This window comes from Ranitomeya imitator, chromosome 1 (genome assembly GCF_032444005.1).
Source record: "Ranitomeya imitator isolate aRanImi1 chromosome 1, aRanImi1.pri, whole genome shotgun sequence".
Lineage (NCBI taxonomy): Eukaryota > Metazoa > Chordata > Amphibia > Anura > Dendrobatidae > Ranitomeya > Ranitomeya imitator.
In genome coordinates this window covers 782,047,806-782,066,828 of record NC_091282.1, presented here as the reverse complement: position 1 = coordinate 782,066,828, position 19,023 = coordinate 782,047,806, and the positions used below count along the sequence as shown (strand labels likewise).

The 19,023-nt window shown below is 48.2% G+C and overlaps 1 protein-coding gene across 3 annotated transcripts; it reads left to right on the top strand.

Moving 5' to 3' along the window:
• The first annotated feature begins 1,465 nt into the window (after nt 1-1,465).
• SPC25 (SPC25 component of NDC80 kinetochore complex) lies at nt 1,466-5,663 on the top strand. 3 transcript variants are annotated; one of them, XM_069737088.1, is made up of 7 exons: nt 1,466-1,614; nt 1,729-1,904; nt 2,582-2,647; nt 4,383-4,529; nt 4,607-4,711; nt 4,906-5,004; nt 5,466-5,663. In XM_069737088.1, exons 1-7 carry the CDS (start codon nt 1,481-1,483, stop codon nt 5,594-5,596), a joined length of 858 nt encoding a protein of 285 aa, XP_069593189.1. In that variant the 5' UTR covers nt 1,466-1,480; the 3' UTR covers nt 5,597-5,663. The 3 variants fall into 3 exon arrangements, with proteins under 3 accessions (XP_069593189.1, XP_069593206.1, XP_069593198.1); XM_069737105.1 differs by having other exon boundaries at nt 1,549-1,614; nt 1,734-1,904; XM_069737097.1 differs by lacking the exon at nt 1,466-1,614 and adding an exon at nt 1,620-1,653.
• Nucleotides 5,664-19,023: the final 13,360 nt, after the last annotated feature.

Genomic DNA, 19,023 nt, shown 5'->3' with positions numbered 1-19,023 from the left:
TCCTAGGGTCAGGGAATGGCCCAACGGGAAGGTTTGCAAAACCTGAAGTGGAAAGTAAATGCTCAAAAGACTGAAGATGTGAATGTGGTGCCACAGTGTGAGGCTTCACTGGGGTCGGGGCCTTTGTGCACTTACAGGTCCCATTCACAAGCCAGATATGGGGCAAGATGGCTGTTATACGGGGGCCCATGGTGATTGGGGGCCCATTCTGCCCCAGCTGTGTATAATGCGGGCTCGGGTGTTACACAGCCGGCACCAGAGCCAAATTGCTGCGAGCGGGGCAACACCCGATTCCTGCTGTCTTAGTACCAGTCCATTAAGGCTATGTGCACACGTTGCGGATTTGGCTGCAGATCTGCAGCTGTTTTCCATGCGTTGTACAGTACCATGTAAACCTATGGAAAGCAAAATCCACAGTGCACATGCTGCAGAAAATACCGCGCGGAAACACTGTGGTTTATATTCCGCAGCATGTCAATTCTTTATGTGGATTCCGCAGCGGTTTACACCTGCTCCATAATAGGAATCCACAGGTGTAAAACCGCAGGTGAAATCCGCACTTAGGCTATGTGCACACATTGCGGGTTAGGCTTAGGCATTTCTGGTGCGGATTCTGCCTCTCCTGGCAGAAAACTCACCTGCAGATGTCGCGTTTTTTGTGCGGGTCCGCAACGTTTTTTGTGCGTTTTTGCTGCGGTTTTCATGCGGATTTGCTGCGTTTTTTACCCCTGCGGTTTTCTATAATGGAACGGGTACAAAAACGCTGCAGATTCACAAAAAAGAAGTGACATGCTACTTCTTTTAAACCGCAGCGTTTCCGCAGCGGATTTTCCGCAAAGTGAGCACAGCGGTTTTTTTTCCTCATTGATTTACATTGTACTGTAAATCAATTGCAGATCTGCAGCGTTTCTGCACCTCAAAAACCGCTGCGGATCCGCAGAGAACTGCAACGTGTGCACATACCCAAAAACCGCAGTAGCTATGTGCACACGTTGCAGATTTGACTGTGGAATTTTCTGTGCAGATTCTGCATCTCTTGGCAGAAAACGCAGGTCAGAATCTGCGCCTTTTATGACTTCAGCATTGAAAAGGAGACAAGATGCAGCTTCTGATGCACATAGGACCCAAGCATCATGATTGGGCCGCCCCCGGCTCACACTGCCCTGCATCCACACCACGCTGACCTCCAGCCGTTACACCAGCATCTTCACCCGGAGGAGAGTTGAACGGTGCTCCCTCCGCCTGCACCGCACTCACATCCGCCATGTGTCTGCTCGCCGCGCTGTACTGAGCGGGTCGCCAGAGAGAGCAGTGCGCAATTGTCAGTGTCTAGTGCAGGAAAGGTAAAATCCAGAGCGGGACACAGTCTCAAAATCGAGACTATCCCGCTGGGTCCGGGACGGTTGGAAGGTAATGTGTGAGAATCCTGAACAATCCTGATTATTAGGGCACTTGCCCACAACAAAGATGGCGTCGACGTATGAATTTGACGCTAGATTACCCTGCGTGCGCAGCCGGCATTGGATTGGTTGGACTGAGTGACGTCACGGCACTGGCTGCGCGGCAACGTTCGAATCTGGTGGGCGGGGCGCTTGTTATATTCCGGGGCCGCCGGTAAGTGACTGCGGGCGTTATGGAGGGCGGGGCAGAGTGGTAATGTGAGGGCTGCAGTGCTCTGGGGGTGCGGGGTTCCCTCCGGTTTTGATGTTTCCGTTTCTTCCTGTTCAGCGCAGATAACGTCCAGAGTCCGGCGGACGCCATGACTACCGTCATTATGGAAGACGAGCAGGGCCTGTACGCTCTTATGCAGGATTTCTGCACGCGGTTCGTCAGTCCGAGCAGCGAGGAGCAATCTCTGAAGGAAATCCGTGACTCGCACCGGGAGGTGCTGCGGAACGTCACCAGTGAGTGCGGATCCGTGGGGGTGGGGCGGAAATGGGAGCAGAGATAATAATAATCTTTATTTTTATATAGCGCTAACATATTACGCAGCGCTTTACAGTTTGCACACATTATTATCACTGTCCCCGATGGGGCTCACAATCTAAATTCCCTATCAGTATGTCTTTTTTGGAATGTGGGAGGAAACCCACGCAAACACGGAGAGAACATACAAACTCTTTGCAGATGTTGTCCAAGGTGGGATTAGAACCCAGGACTCCAGCGCTGCAAGGCTGCTGTGCTAACCACTGCGCCACCGTGCTGCCCTAGATGGTAAGGCTAGGTTCACATTGCGTTAGGGCAATCCGTTTAGCGCTAGCGGATTGCGCTAACGCAATGTCTTTTTAGGGGTCGCGTTAAACGTCCCCGCTAGCACAGATCCCCGATCTGCGAGAGCAGGGAACGGACCTTGGGTGTGCCTCGGACGCTGCAAGCAGCGTCCGAGGCGCGCCACAAAAGAACGGCACATCGCTAGCGCGTGCCGAAAATGGCACGCGCTAGCAATGCGCTTTAACATTTCTGGCAATGGGAGCGCTAACGGATGCGTTGCACGGCGTTAATTTTGCCGTCCAACGCTGTCCGTTAGCGCTCACCCGAAAACAAAATGAGAACCTAGCCTAACTCTTCACGTCTCCCTCAGATTCCTGTGCCGCCAAACAGCAAGAGGGAGAACGGATGATCCAGAGGGTCCAGGAGCTGCGAGCAGGTGAGCAGGCCGATAATCCGGCACGTCTGATAATCGAGAGTCATAGAGCTGCGAGCAGGCTGATAATCCGACACATCTGATAATCCAGAGAGTCATAGAGCTGTGAGCAGGCCGATAATTCGACACATCTGATAATCCAGAGAGTCATAGAGCTGCGGACAGGTGAGCAGGCCGATAATCCGACACGTCTGATAAGCCAGAGGGTCATAGATCTGTGGGCAGGTGAGGCCGTCAATCTGGCACGTCTGACAATCCAGAGAGTCATAGAGCTGTGAGCAGGCCAATAATCCGGCATGTCTGATAATCCAGAGGGTCATAGATCTGCGGGCAGGTGAGCAGGCCAATAATCCAGCACGTCTGATAATCCAGAGGGTCATAGATCTGCGGGCAGGTGAGCAGGCTGATAATCCGGCACATCTGATAATCCAGAGAGTCAGGCTATGTGCACACGTTCAGGTTTTTTCGGCCGTTTTCCATGAAGAAAAAAAAACAAAAAACGCACACCTGCTTAAAGCATCCCATCATTTTTAATGCATTCCGCAATTTTTGTGCACATGCTGTTTTTTTGCGAAAAAAAAACGCATCGCGGTAGAAAGCGCAGCATGTTCATTAATTTTGTGGATTTTTTTTGCGTTTTTGCCGCTATTCATTGCATTGGGAAGCTTCGGGGAAAAACGCATGCGGATATCCTGCAGAAAGTCCGGTTTTGTTCTGGAAAATTCTGCACACTTTCCTGAACGTGTGCACGTAGCCTCATAGAGCTGTGAGCAGTCCGATAATCCGGCACATCTGATATTCTAGAGAGTCATAGAGCTGAGGGCAGGTGAGGCCAATAATCCGGCACGTCCGATTTTTATCTGGCACGTTTGACAATCCAGAGGGTCCTGCAGGTCAGAGCCGCATTTTCACCCTGCTCACCTGCCGTAAATGTTGATCATTTTAGCACATTCAATAATCTGGCTCCAGGTCCTGATAATCCAAAATATTGAATAATTCATCTGCAGAAAATTTGATAATTTGGCTAAAAGTCCTGATAATTTAGAATATTTTGACATGTTGGATCTGGTCCTGAAACCCCGAACACGTGATGAACCTGCAAAAAGACTTAAAGGAAACCTGTTGCCTCAAATTGCAATGCAATCTTTGGTGCCACCCGAGCACTATGTCCCACAACACAGCAAAATACTTCTGGGACATAGTGTGCCAGCGCATGCGCAGTAATGCTTTTTGGCTTTGCCCGCAGTTGGGCAAAGCATACTGTACGTGCGCCACCGAAGATTGCATTGTGAACGCGCCAACTATGGCGCACACATACTCTAATTCACCAACATATTGCGGACAACAGGGACGGATGGGGTGGAGAAATGAGGAGGAAACGCCGCCCATCGGACAGGTAACACATTTAAATATCACGCCAATTTGAGGTGACGGGTTCCCTTTAATGGTCCGGAATATCTGATAATTCAGAACCAGGTCCAGACTATCTATGAAATTGTGTAATCCGGCATTGTCATGATAAACTAAGAAAATGTGTAGATAATCCAGAACATCTGATAATCCAGAATACCTGATATCTGTGGTGCCCTCCATCCTAGAGGGCCATGGGGCGATGATACACGGAGCCACAGGTCCCTGTAGTTAACCCCTCCAGTGCTGTAGTCAGCCATTCCCCCGCTGTGGTAGCCGTTGTTCCGTCGCTCTCTCCTCTGATTCTCTCCACCCGTCGCCTCTGCAGAGTTCGAGGACCAGAACCGGCGCATTAAGGAGAAGCAGGACGCCATCCTCCAGGAGATCGCCAAGATGAAGGAGAACAAGCAGCTGAGTGCGGAGCTGTCCGGTCACATCCACCAGCTGCGGGAGGAACTCGCCCACAAAAGGGAACGTAAGAGCCGCCCGATCGCTCCCCGGGTGATGTGTGGCCAGCAGTGAGTGGATGATGGGTGTTCTCCTCTTTTGCAGTTGCTTTGGCAACCAGGAAAGCAAATAAAGAGAAGCTGAAGGATCTGCAGCAGTCGGCCATGTTGTTCAAAGAGCGTCTGGGGCTGGAGATCCGGAAGCTGCAGGGTAAGTGCAGACTGTGCGGGGGGTTCTGAGGATTGTCGGGGGTCGTTGTTGCAGGATCCATGGTGAGACTGGTCTTTACAGCGTTTCTCCCCAGCGCTGATGTCTTTGGACTGAGGCGTCAGGTTCGGGAGTGGCAGGAGGAGGGACGGAGGTGACGTCCCCTGCGGAGTTGTTGCCACTCTCCTCTCTTCCAGGTGATCGGCTGCAGTTTGTCTTCAGATGCATTAACCCCAAAGACCTGGAGGAGCCGTACTCCTGCATCATCTATTTTAATGAAGACGGGGAATATCAGCGTAAGTCCCGACATTAGTCGCCAGGAGTGTTTATGGGAAATCTAGAAAACACCACGAGGTTTGGTGCAAAGTGTCCGTCACAACTGGTTAACCCTCTCCTGCCAGCTGCCATTCTTGTGCGGTGCGTGTTGGGAGCAGGATCCTAAGCTGAGGCCGCTGGCTGTGTGATACAGACAGCAGCGTGCGGAGCTGTGTGATAGACTGGCAGCAGCACGTAAGGGGTCGAACAGAGGTATTTATGGCGCAGGGTACAGTGGCACAACATTGCAGGCACATGTAGATCGTGTCGCGTGTGATAGAAATGCAGCTTTAGCGACGGAAACATTTAAGTTTCAAGAAGGATGAAAAAACTAAACTTGGCTACAGTGATAAAAACCCTAAGTGTGCCCTAAGTATACTGACAGAGCGGTGCTCACTCGGGGTCTCCATCTGCCAATCATCTGTGTCCTTCCTCTTTACAGTGAGCGGCTGCGATCCTCCGCTGGACTGCATCACCGAGTACGAGAGGAATGTACGAGAAACCAAGAACTTCTCCGCGCTGCTCACCAACCTGCGCAAATCCTTTGCTGCCTTGTGCACACAAGTGAAATGATTGCTCCCCATCTCCTGCATGTATCGCTGTATATGATTGTGCTGTAATAAATGTTGCTTTCCTTCTACCCCGTGACGTGCAATTGTGATGCTCACAAACCGGCGCCGCGCACACTGTGCTGTATCGGCCTCCATTAGTCACAGTGAGTAGATTCAGCAGTCATGGCTTGCTGGGAGTTGTAATTTCCTAACAGCTGTACTCCAAAAGGAAGATAAATTTCAAAGAACTCTGTCCCCTTTCCCTTGTCATGATGGAGTGCACCAAAAAATTAATCATAATTTGTCTCAGAAGTGAATTATTGTGGCGGACAAACGTTAAAATATGCGCCGAGTCCATTAGAAGGCACCTTGTTCCTGGACACATCAACAATACGGTGGTGGAGGAACTTAGGTTTGCTGAACAGTAACATCATGAGTCTTCTCTTGAGGCCACTTTCACACGTCCGTATTTCACATATTATTTGTAAGCCCAAACCAGTAGAGGGTGATAATGCAGAAGTGGTGCATATGTTTCTGTTATACTGTTCCTTTTGATTGTTCAGCTCTGGGTTTTGTCTTATAAATACTGATGTAAAATTCTGACCGTGTGAAGTCTAAAAAGCTGCTCAAATTTACGTGGGGAGAACATGTATTAAGTTAAGGACTTGCATCCGTCAGCAGTGTAAGGCTATATGCACACTTTGCAGATTCCACTGCGGATTTTTCCGCAGCGGAATTGCAAAATCCGCAGTGAAAACCCATCGCGGTTTTTACTGCGGATTTATCGCGGTTTTTACTGCGTTTTTCTTCTGCGGATTTTCAACTGCAGTTTTCTATTGGAGCAGCTGAAAATCCGCAGAAAAGAAGTGACATGCTGCGGAATGTAATCCGCAGCGTTTCCGCGCGGATTTTTCTGCAGCATGTGCACAGCGTTTTTTGTTTCCCATAGGTTTACATTGAAATGTAAACTCATGGGAAACTGCTGCGGATCCGCAGCGGTCAAATCCGCTGCGGATCCGCAGCAAAATCCGCAAAGTGTGAATATAGCCTAAGGAATGGAGGCTGTAATTGTGGCTATTCTCCCCACAGGCAGAAACATGAACTTATTGTATTTTCTCATATAATCCAGATTGTGACTTTCTCCTCTTTCCTATAAACATGAAGTGTTAGATTCAGAAAGATGTGTAGTTAGGACACAGAAAGAGGCGATGAATTAAGAGGCTTGTGCTCTGTGCCTCTCGCCCTGCTCTCTACTGCCGTGCCCGCTCTGCCCCTGCTTGTTTAACCCTCTAAATGCCACGATTTCAGGATTTAGAAGGCTAGGAGAAGGATCCCCTCTCCCACCCCATTGGCAGCCCTTTGATGTGATGATGGCCTCCGATTCTCCCAACTAGGGTGGCTATACCAGGAGCAGAGTCTAAAAGGCATTTTGCCAGTGTCCTACTATGAGCTGTTTATGATTTTGCAGATTTTCTGCACCCATTAAGTAAAGTACAATACTTGTATTTTTTTTTTTTCTATAATAAGCCGCTTAAAGGGAACCTGTCACCCCGTTTTTTCAGTAGGAGATAAAAATACCGTTAAATAGGGCCTGAGCTGTGCTTTACAATAGGGTATTTTTTGTCCCCTGATTCCCTACCTATGCTGCCGAAATACCTTACAAAAGTGTCCTTTTTCGCCTGTCAATCAGGCTGGTCAGGTCAGATGGGCGTGGTCATTCTCCCCCACATCTTGCTTATGTTCCCGTTGGTGGCGTAGTGCTTCTCGCATGCGCAAGTGCCGAATGCACTGCGCAGCTGTAGAAAAAGCGCGCTCGCCGCTATTCAGCGGTTTCTCGGCGGGCGCGGCCATCTTCCTGAGGCCGCACGTGCGCAGATGGAGTCTCCTGCTTCCCGGGGCTTCAGGAAAATGGCCGTGGGATGCTGCGCGTGCGCAGATGGACATCGCGGCGGCCATTTTCCTGAAGCCGAGTTCGAATCTTTAAAGGGAACCTGTCACCCCCAAAATGGAAGGTGAGCTAAGCCCATCAGCATTCTGTAATGCTGTAGATAAGCCCCCAATGTAACCTGAAAGATGAGAAAAAGAGGTTAGATTATGCTCACCCATGGGCGGTCTGGTCCGATGGGTGTGGCGGTCCGGGGCGTCCTATCTTCTTACGATGAAGTCCTCTTGTATTCACGCTCTGGTGCAGGTGTACTTTGTCTGTCCTGTTGAGGGCAGATCAAAGTACTGCAGTGCGCAAGCACCGGGAAAGGTCAGAGAGGCCCAGCGCCTGCGCACTGTAGTACTTTGCTCTGCCCTCAACAGGACAGACAAAGTATGCATGTGCCGGAGCCACATATTGAAGACAACAAGAGGACGTCATCGTAAGAAGATGGGAGGCCCCGGACCGCGACGCCCATCGTATCGGGACCACCCGCCCAGGTGAGTATAACCTGACCTTTTTTTCTCATCTTTCAGGATACATCGGGGGCTTATCTACAGCTTTCCAGAATGCTGTAGATAAGCCCCTGATGCTGGTGGACTTGGCTCACCTTTGATTTTGGGGGTGACGGGTTCCCTTTAACCCCTCTCTGACCTTAGACGTACTATCCCGTCGAGGTGCCCTGGGCCTATCTGACCCTCGACGGGATAGTACGTCATAGCGATCGGCCGCGCTCCCATCACGGACCGCTCCCGGCATATTAACCCCCGGCACACCGCGATCAAACATGATCGTGGTGTGCTGGCGGTATAGGGAAGCATCACGCAGGGAGGGGGCTCCCTGCGGGCTTCCCTGAGACCCCCGCAGCAACGCGATGTGATCGCGTTGCTGCGAGGGTCTCCCTACCTCCCTCCCTGCTCCAGGCCCGGATCCAAGATGGCCGCGGCATCCGGGTCCTGCAGGGAGGGAGGTGGCTTACCAAGTTCCTGCTCAGAGCAGGCGCTTGGTAAGCCTGCAGCACTGTAAGTCAGATCGGTGATCTGACAGAGTGCTGTGCAAACTGTCAGATCACCGATTTGTGATGTCCCCTCTGGGACAAAGTAAAAAAGTTAAAAAAAAAAATATTCCCATAAATACATTTTTTTATCTAAATAATAAAAAAAACCAAAAGTACACACATTTAGTATCGCCGCGTCCATAACGACCCCACCTATAAAACTATCTCTAGTTAACCCCATCAGTGAACACCGTAAAAAAAGAGGCAAAAAACAACGCTTTATCATACCGCCAAACAAAAAGTGGAATAACACGCGATCAAAAAGACAGATATAAATAACCATGGTACCGCTGAAAACGTCATCTTGTCCCGCAAAAAACGAGCCGCCACACAGCATCATCAGCGAAAAAATAAAAAAGTTATAGTCCTCAGAATAAAGCGATGCAAAAATAATTATTTTTACTTGGACTCCCATGACAGCACGACGAGAGAGGGGATCCGCCCATTAGGAACAGGAAACCTACAGATACAAAAGGGCGGCACCTCTCCCTTGCCTCAGTTCGTTTCCTGTTCCTGAAGGGACGGGTGCCTACAGAAGGAGCCCAGGCCGGCCGAATACGGTAGCGGGGGGGGTTTCCTACCTCGGCCGGTGCGGAGATCCCTGGAGACGCCACGGTGGTCCTTGCTGGATTGCACGCGGTGGCGTTCGCAGCAGGGAGCGGAGTCCAAAGGATTTCCTGTCTCCATCAGCGTCGGCGCAGGTAAGTATCTCCCATTGGTGGTGCAGCGGTACGGCGTGGCTGCGGTTGCCGGGCTCAGGTGTGTGGGTGAGCTCCCGGAGCGCTGCCGGTCCATCCCCGGCGTCCTGCACCGCTCTCAGCGTGTGCTGGAGCGTTTCCGGGTGCAGTGACGTAGGGGGGCGGAGCTAGTAGCCGCTTCCGGGTCGCCGGACGTCTGCGCATGCGCGGTCGGTCCAAGATGGCGGCGCCCATCGCATCTGAACGCCGGTTTGTCCGCAAGTCCTCCTGCCCTCCCTGCTGTGTCCGGGGCCAATAGGGACAGCGCCGGCCCATCTGCTGACCAGATCCAAGGGGGATTTAAGCAGGTTACGAGGATAGAACCCTGCTTTTGGTCGCAATTCGTCATGGAGAGTGGTGGTGAGCAGCAGCAGCTGCCAGACGAGGTGCGTTAGAAGCCCAAGCAGAAAGATAGAGGCGACCAGCCCAGTCGTAAAAGCTCATCCGAGCAGGGATCCAGAGCTTCAACTAGGAAAGAACCCCCTCGTATTCCGGTACTTGACTTTGGCGCACGGGTAAGTGATCTACGTGAAAGTTCACTCTGTGACGCGGGCCCCTTATACTTTATCTTTCCAGGGGAAGAAGAGTACGGACAAGTCAAAACATAAGGAGTGTGCCCTCTGTGGAGTCCCCTTACCTGATTCTTGTTCTAAAAAATTATGTGCCCCCTGTATACAACAGACGGTGGGGTCTACAGGAGTGGTTGGGTGGAAGTGACTTTAGGTCAGATAGTGGTTATCACCTATATTGTCCTCCCCTAGGTAGCAGAAGAGTCCGTGAGTGCGGCAAACCTAAAGGAGATGATCCGGCTGGAAGTAAGGGAATCATTACGGTCCCTATCCCAAGCGGAAGGCTCGAAGCATAGGACCCCCCGGGACTCTAATTCTTCAGAGGAGGAAAGAGAGGAAAGTGCCTATCTCTCTAGTCCTTTCTCCTCTTCATCGGATGAGGAGTCTGGACGATTTTGTCTACCCTTGGATAAGATTGACAAAGTGGTCAAATCAGTTAGAGGCACGATGGGTATAGAGGAACCCAAATCACAGCTCTCAAAACAGGAGTTGATGTTTAGTGGATTAGATCGTAAAAAACATAGATCCTTTCCGGTAAACGAGAAGATCCAGGACTTGATCCTCCGAGAATGGAAAAAAAGGGGGCCTTACCGCCAGCATTAAAACGCAGGTATCCCTTTGATGATCCGGTTGTGGATACGTGGGATAAAGCCCCTAAGTTGGACGCGGCAGTAGCAAAAGCGTCAAAGAAAGCCTCATTACCTTTTGAGGATATGGGGAACCTCAAAGATCCTCTGGACAGGAAGGCAGATATCTTCCTTAAAGGTACCTGGGAGATGGCGGCTGGATCCCTCAGACCAGCCGTGGCCGCAACATGTACAGCCAGGTCTTTAATGGTCTGACTAGATCAGTTAGAATCCCAGCTTAAGGACGGTGCATCCAGAGACACTATTCTAAAGGGTCTACCAACAATTCAGAATGCTGCGGCGTTCCTATCGGACGCATCTGTGGACTCTGTCAGAATGGCGGCTAGAGCGGCAGGACTATCTAACGCGGCTCGCAGAGCCTTATGGTTAAAATGCTGGTCAGGTGACATTCAGTCCAGAACTAAACTCTGCACCATTCCATGTGAAGAACAGTATCTCTTTGGTCCAACTCTGGATGAGTTGCTGGAAAAGGCAGGGGATGACAAAAAGAAATTTCCCAATCTGTATTCAGCATCCTACCGCCGACCCTTCAATCGAAGGAGGTTTGGTCGCGGGAAGAAACGCGGGTCCTCTCCATCTAGAGAAAGTTTCAGATGGGAAGATAGACGCGGTAGAGGTACGGGCTACATGTTTCGCCGTTCCTCAAAAGATCAGAAAAAACTGGACCAATGACTAGCGATCCCTGTGGGGGGTAGACTGTCAGCGTTCTCCTCAGCATGGCTTGACATTACGAACAGTAAATGGGTCAGAGGCATTATTACTAAAGGTCTAATGCTGGACTTCGATCACTGGCCTCGAGAAAAATTTAAATTAACCCCTTTACGTTCCTCCCCCCTTGAGCAAGCAGCTCTAGAAGCAGAAGTCATGAACTTATGCTCCAAAAATGTTTTGATGGAAATTCCAGAATCAGAAAGAGGGAGGGGATTTTACTCTCCTCTTTTTCTGATCAAGAAGCCAGACAGATCTTTTAGAACGATCATAAATCTCAAATGTCTTAATGAGTTCCTGGTCAATGAATCGTTCAAAATGAAAACAATTAATTTGGCAATAAAAATGTTGTTTAACCACTGTTTCATAGTAGTTGTAGATCTTAAAGATGCATACTATCATGTTCCGATACATGAAGACTTCCAGAGGTTCCTGAGAGTAGCTGTGTCAATGGGGGGTCAGATTCGCCATTTCCAGTTCAGAGCTCTTCCCTTTGGCTTATCAGCGGCTCCTAGGGTGTTTACAAAACTAGTGGCCGAGGTCATGGCGCACTTACGAGAGTCTGACATCCTGATCATTCCCTACTTGGATGATTTCCTTATAGTAGGGAGCTCAGCAGACCATTGCCTTTCTCAATTAGAAACAGCCACATCCAAACTTGAGCGTCTGGGGTGGATCATAAATTATGAGAAATCTCGTTTACAGCCCCAGAAAATACAAAGATTCTTAGGACTGTTGTTAAATTCAGAATCCCAACAGTGTTGTCTTCCACCCGACAAATTGTTACATATCCAGCAACAGGTGTCTAAGGCAATTGATAAACCATCCATGACCCTTAGACAGGCTATGTCACTATTAGGATCTTTAACCTCTTGCATTCCCGCTGTCCATTGGGCCCAATTCCACACCAGACCGTTACAATCCGAGGTGCTGGTTAATGATAGAATTCTACATGGGTCCTTGCAGAGTCAGATTACTTTAGGTCCAAAAACTCTTACATCTCTTAGGTGGTGGCTAGACAATGGAAATTTATCGGCGGGAGTTCCCTGGGTGTCACAGGTAACACGTATTGTAACAACAGATGCTAGCCCTTCGGGTTGGGGAGCACACATGGATGACATGATAGTTCAGGGTCTATGGCCCCCTCCCCTAACATCAGCCTCCTCCAACCAAAAAGAGTTAATGGCAGTAGAACTTTCAGTGAAAAAATTCCTCATATATCTGCAAGGTCATCATGTCCAGATCCTCTCGGACAACCAGGTGGCGGTCGCATACATAAATCATCAGGGTGGAACTCATTCCGAATCACTGATTAGAGTGGCGGATCGTCTGTTCCAGACATCGGAAAATCATTTCTTATCCTTAACCGCTCTACACATAAGAGGAAAAGAAAATGTCAAAGCGGACTTTCTAAGCCGCAACACCTTGAGGCAAGGGGAGTGGTCCCTAAACAATCGCGTGTTCGACCAGATTGTCCACAAATGGGGACATCCAGAGGTAGATTTATTTGCCACCAGGGACAACCGAAAGACAATAAAATTCTGTTCCCTAAATCCCAGGGAGAATCCTCTGGCGGTAGACGCCTTTCTGATCAATTGGGATTTTCAGCTGGCTTATGCGTTTCCTCCACTAGGCCTGATACCCATAGTAATCAGGAAGATAAGAGAAGATCGAGCCAGAGTTATATTGATTGCCCCATTCTGGCCCAGAAGGGCCTGGTTCACTTGGCTCAGGATCATGTCAGTGGAGGATCCCTGGGTACTTCCGGAGATTCCAGATTTGCTCTACCAGGGTCCGATCAGTCATCCGCAAGTAAAGAATCTTCATTTAACGGCATGGATTTTGAAAGGGCGTTACTAAAAAACAAAGGGTTCTCCCCGGGTTTGAGACCCTTATGAAAAGTAGGAAGCAGATAACTACAACAATCTACGCTAGAACCTGGCGGAAGTTTCTGGCCTCTTCTGATTTTAATTTAGAAGAGGGAATACCTATAAAACAAATCTTAGAATTCCTGCAAAGAGGCTTAGAGCTAGGTCTATCCACTAGTACTCTAAGGGTACAGGTCTCGGCCCTAGGGGCTCTATTTTCCTGTAACATCGCCAATAATTATTGGATCTCAAGGTTCGTTAAAGCATCTAGTAGGTCTAGACCCATACATAAAGATAGATCTATGCCTTGGGATCTCAACCTAGTCCTGTCAGCATTGACTAGAGAGCCGTTTGAACTATTACAATCAGCTTCAATTAAGGCCTTATCCCTTAAGACAGCATTTCTCGTAGCAATTACATCTGCCCATAGAGTGGGAGACATACAAGCTCTCTCCAGGGTTTCCCCTTATACAGAGTTTCTGCCAGATAGAGTAATCCTCAGACCGGACCCGGCCTATTTACCAAAAGTGTCGTCACGGTTTCACAGGTCACAGGAGATAATTTTACCATCCTTCCATCCCAATCCTGCCAAACCTAAAGAAGAGCTACTCCATACATTAGATGTTAGGAGATGCCTGCTAGAATACATCTGTTACTGACACATGGAAGAAAGATGATGCGTTATTTTTATCTTTCCAAAATCCTAGAAAGGGACTCAGGGTATCAAAGTACACACTAGCAAAGTGGATTAGGGAGGCTATCTCTTTGGCTTATACTACAGGTGGGGGTCCGGCTCCGCAGAATCTGAGGGCGCATTCCACCAGGGCCATGGCTACATCCTGGGCGGAAAGATCTGGAGTATCAATCGACCAGATATGTAAGGCGGCCACATGGTCATCCCCGTCCACCTTCTTTAAACACTATAGGTTGGATTTGGGGGCTTCCTCTGATCTCACATTCGGGTTAAGGGTGCTACAGGCCATAGTCCCTCCCTAAGGTATCTTACATCTCTGTAATTCTCTCGGCGTGCTGTCATGGGAGTCCGAGTAAAGCATTAAGCTACTTACTGGTAGCGGCATTTCTCGGAGGCCCATGACAGCAACCTTAGTTCCCTCCCTATTCACGTGGGGGTTGCACTTCCTATAAATGTATATATCTCACATATGATACCAGTTCCAATAGATGGCTGAAATTTTGTATATAATCTGTATATAGTGTATATTTTTGTGCCACTAACCGCGGTAGTCCTCTCAAGACTCTGAAATACAACTGAGGCAAGGGAGAGGTGCCGCCCTTTTGTATCTGTAGGTTTCCTGTTCCTAATGGGCGGATCCCCTCTCTCGTCGTGCTGTCATGGGCCTCCGAGAAATGCCGCTACCAGTAAGTAGCTTAATGCTTTTCTGTAAAATACTTTTTATCGTATAAAAGCGCCAAAACATAAAAAAAATGATATAAATGAGGTGTCGCTGTAATCGTACTGACCCGAAGAATAAAACTGCTTTATCCATTTTACCAAACGCGGAACGGTATAAACGCCTCCCCCAAGAGAAGTTCATGAATAGCTGGTTTTCGGTCATTCTGCCTCACAAAAATCTGAATAAAAAGCGATCAAAAAATGTAATGTGCCCGAAAATGTTACCAATAAAAACGTCAACTCGTCCCGCAAGAAACAAGACCTCACATGACTCTGGACTCAAATATGGAAAAATTATAGCTCTCAAAATGTGGTAACGCAAAAAATATTTTTTGCAATAAAAAGCGTCTTTCAGTGTATGACGGCTGCCAATCAAAAAAATCTACTAAAAAACCCGCTATAAAAGTAAATCAAACCCCCCTTTTTCACCCCCTTAGTTAGGGAAAAATTAAAAAAAAGTATTTATTTCCATTTTCCCGTGAGGGTTAGGGCTACAGTTAGGGTTGGGGCTAAAGTTAGGGTTGGGAATAGGGTTGGGATTAGGGTTAGGGGTGTGTCAGGGTTAGGTGTGGTTAGGGTTACCGTTGGGATTAGGGCTAGGGGTGTGTTTGGATTAGGGTTTAAGTTATAATTGGGGGGTTTCCACTGTTTAGGCACATCAGGGGCTCTCCAAATGCAACATGGCGTCCCATCTCAATTCCTGTCAATTTTGCATTGAAAAGTCAAATTGCCCTCCTTCGCTTCCGAGCTCTGTCATGCGCCCAAACAGTGGTTTACCCCCACATATGGGGTATCGGCGTACTCAGGAGAAATTGTACAACAACTTTTGGGGTCCATTTTCTCCTGTTACCCTTGGTAAAAAAAAAACAAATTGGAGCTGAAGTAATTTTTTTTGTGAAAAAAAGTTAAATGTTCATTTTTATTTAAACATTACAAAAATTCCTGTGAAACACTTGAAGGGTTAATAAACTTCTTGAATGTGGTTTTGAGCACCTTGAGGGGTGCAGTTTTTAGAATGGTGTCACACTTGGGTATTTTTTATCATATAGACCCCTCAAAATGACTTCAAATGAGATGTGGTCCCTAAAAAAAAAAATAAAAAAAAATGGTGTTGTAAAAATGAGAAATTGCTGGTCAACTTTTAACCCTTAACTCCCTAACAAAAAGAAATTTTGGTTCCAAAATTGTGCTGATGTAAAGTAGACATGTGGGATATGTTACTTATTAAGTATTTTGTGTGACATATCTCTGTGATTTAATTGCATAAAAATTCAAAGTTGGAAAATTGCGAATTTTCGCCAAATTCCCGTTTTTTTTTTCACAAATAAATGCAGGTAATATCAAAGAAATTTTTCCACTATCATGAAGTACAATATGTCACGAGAAAACAATGTCAGAATCACCAGGATCCGTTGAAGCGTTCCAGAGTTATAACCTCATAAAGGGACAGTGGTCAGAATTGTAAAAATTGGCGTGGTCATTAACGTGCAAACCACACTTTGGGGTAAAGGGGTTAAACTCACCAAAAACTTATTATGGGAACATGGGTATGTGCACACGATGCAGATTTAGTGCAGAACTGCAGCAGATTTTTCTGCAGCAGAAACGCTGCAGAACTGCACTGTGATTTACAGTACAATGTAAATCAATGTGAAAAAAGCTGTGCACATGGTGCAGAAAAATCTGCGCAGAAACGCTGCAGATTTTCACTTCTTTTGTGCAGTTCTGCAGCGTTTCTGCACCCCTTCATAATAGAAATCCATTGGTAAAATCTGCACAAAAAACGCACCTGCGGATTCTCCCAGGAGATACAGATTTTATGCAGAAAATTCTGCACCAAATCTGCATTGTGTGCACACAGCCTAAGGCTATGTGCACACGTAGGAAATGTGCAGAATTTTCTGCACTAAATCTGCATCTCCTGGCAGAATCCGCAGGTGTTTTTTTTTTTTTTTTTGTGCAGAATTGATGCGGATTTTGTGCAGTTTTTACCACTGCGGATTTCTATTAATGGAGGGGTGCAAAAACGCACAAAAATGACATGCACTTCTATGAAATCTGCAGCGTTTCTGCGCGGATTTTTCCGCACCATGTGCACAACTTTTTTTTTTCACATTGATTTACATTGTACTGTACATCACAGTGCAGATCTGCAGAGTACAGCTCTAGTGCCTTGCAGGACCTGTTTTGCACTGCATTAGAACAGTGATCAGAGAATTCAAAGTTGGAAGTCCAAAAGAGAAACAAAGTGAAAATGTGAAACAAACTGTAAAAATAAGAAAAATTACGCCAACAAATACACATATTTATGTTAAAAAAAATTAAAAATTATTTGGTATTGTAGTCTCCAGACAACCTAATTTTGAAAACTCACAATATTATTCATAGCCAATAAAATGTGATCAGTCATGTAAATTCAAACTAGAACTCTCAAAATGTCATCTTGTCACGAAAAACATAAGCTCCATCGGCAGAAATATAACAAAACAATAGCTTTGAGAATAACTGTTACAGAACCCCCAGCACCAAGAATATGTTATGCTATATATATATATTATGTATAATAGGTTCCATGTGAAATGCATCAGTCCACAGGCTGCATCCCTGGGCAGAGGGGACAAGATAATCTGCTTCTGACCTTCCCCACCTTTGTAATTCCCACAGTAAATACCAGCAGGCTCCGGCCCCCTGCGGCTACTGTAATGTATGTCTGGCCTGTTTTTTTTTTTCTATTGGCCTGCCCTGTGTATCTGTGTTATATATTCTGTGTGTTGTAAATAAAGTGTGTCTTTTTTTAGACTGGAAATACCTGGAGTAGCAGTCAGCTTTTATATGCTCCCATGTAATCAAGAAATCATAGCCAGCGTCCTTCATTCAGAATCCAGCAAAAGTCAGAATGGACCTCCTGAAACACGGGGGGTGCTGAAAGAGGTACTAGAGCACAGTAGACCCCGTTACACTGGTGGCAGACAGCGGGATATGATACCCCTTCTACAGGAGGAAAGGAATGAATGGAAGACAACTACCAGAAGTTAAAGAGGACTACACTAAAAGATCTGGTGGGAGCCCGAGGGTTAATCGCCAGCAACAAAAAAAAAAGCGGATTTGATAGCAGCCATCATGGAACACGACAGTGCAGCGCCCCCCCAATGGGAACGTGGAGGAGGCTGAATTCCAGAGGGAGGTAAAGAACAGACTGGCGTTCTATGGCCCAAACCCTGCAGTAGAGATCATACGAGAGGTGATGGCTGATGTGCGTACTGATCTGAAAGAAGAGATGGCCGAGAGGACCAGGATAGAGCTAACCAAGATGGAGATGGCAGAGAGGAGAGTCAGCGAGCAAGGGGAGCTCTGGCCTCCGACCAGGTACCTTCAACAGTAAGCCACAAAGAGATCCAGTATAATGCCTTCCGACAGTTGGGGGAGGCAGAGGAAGACATTAATGGCTTTCTGCAGGACTTTGAGCGGCAGTGTGCCCTTCATCAAGTGAAGCCGGAGGAACGGGTTCAAATTCTGGCCAGCAAGCTGACAGGCCGGGCAGCGGACGCCTATCGTACCTGATGAGGACTGTATGGACTATGAGCGGATCAAAGAAGTGATCTTGGCCCGGTATGCGCTGACACCAGAGGCATACCGCCAAAAGTTCCGCGGACTTATAAAACGAGTAACCGATACCCACACTGAATGGGCCTGTAAATTACGGCGGTCACTGCTACAGTGGGTACAAGGGAGCCAAGCAACCACTAAGGAGGACGTCCTCCAGCTCTTGTTAGAACGATTCTTTAATGGACTAAACCCCGAGACACAGGAATGGCTTCAGGATAGGCGGCCAATGACTCTTGAGGAAGCCGCTCGTCTGGCCGATGAACATCATGATGCCAGGACGCCTCAGTTGTCCGGATCAAAGATGGTCACTAGGGGTCCGCCCATGGACCTGGAGAGCCCCAAACCACCGAAGATTGTAAGGGGACCAGCTAGAAACCCACAGTTCCCCTGGGGCGCGATGCCACACCTGCCGTCAGCTGGGCCACCTGCAAAGACAATGTCCCAACTGGACTCAGCATACCCAGTGGCCAAAGGCGGGAACAGCTACCTTCCGCCGGGCCGCTGTACACTGCTACCAAGGCGAAGCTGACCCGGCATTGGGGGCTACAACTAACCAAGGGGTGGAAGACATGGAGGAAGTGCTGCATGAAGTAGACCCCGGGCATATAATCGACAACAGCATCGACAGGTCGTGTGGGTTAATGGGAAACGCATGCAGGGACTAAGAGATTCCGGAGCAACTTTGACCCTTGTGAAGCCTCATCTCGTCCGGGACCAAGAGAAGACGGACCGGACAGTGGCAGTCCGTGTAGCAGGGGGAGCCATACATCGACTGCCCACTGCCAGGTTTCACCTGAACTGGGGAGTTGGGGATGGCCTTGTTGAGGTCGGCTTGATGGAGGATTTGCCTGCAGACGTTTTGCTGGGAAATGACTTGGGGCCCATGTTGTCTGCCTTCTCGGTTGCCCCTCTGGCTGAG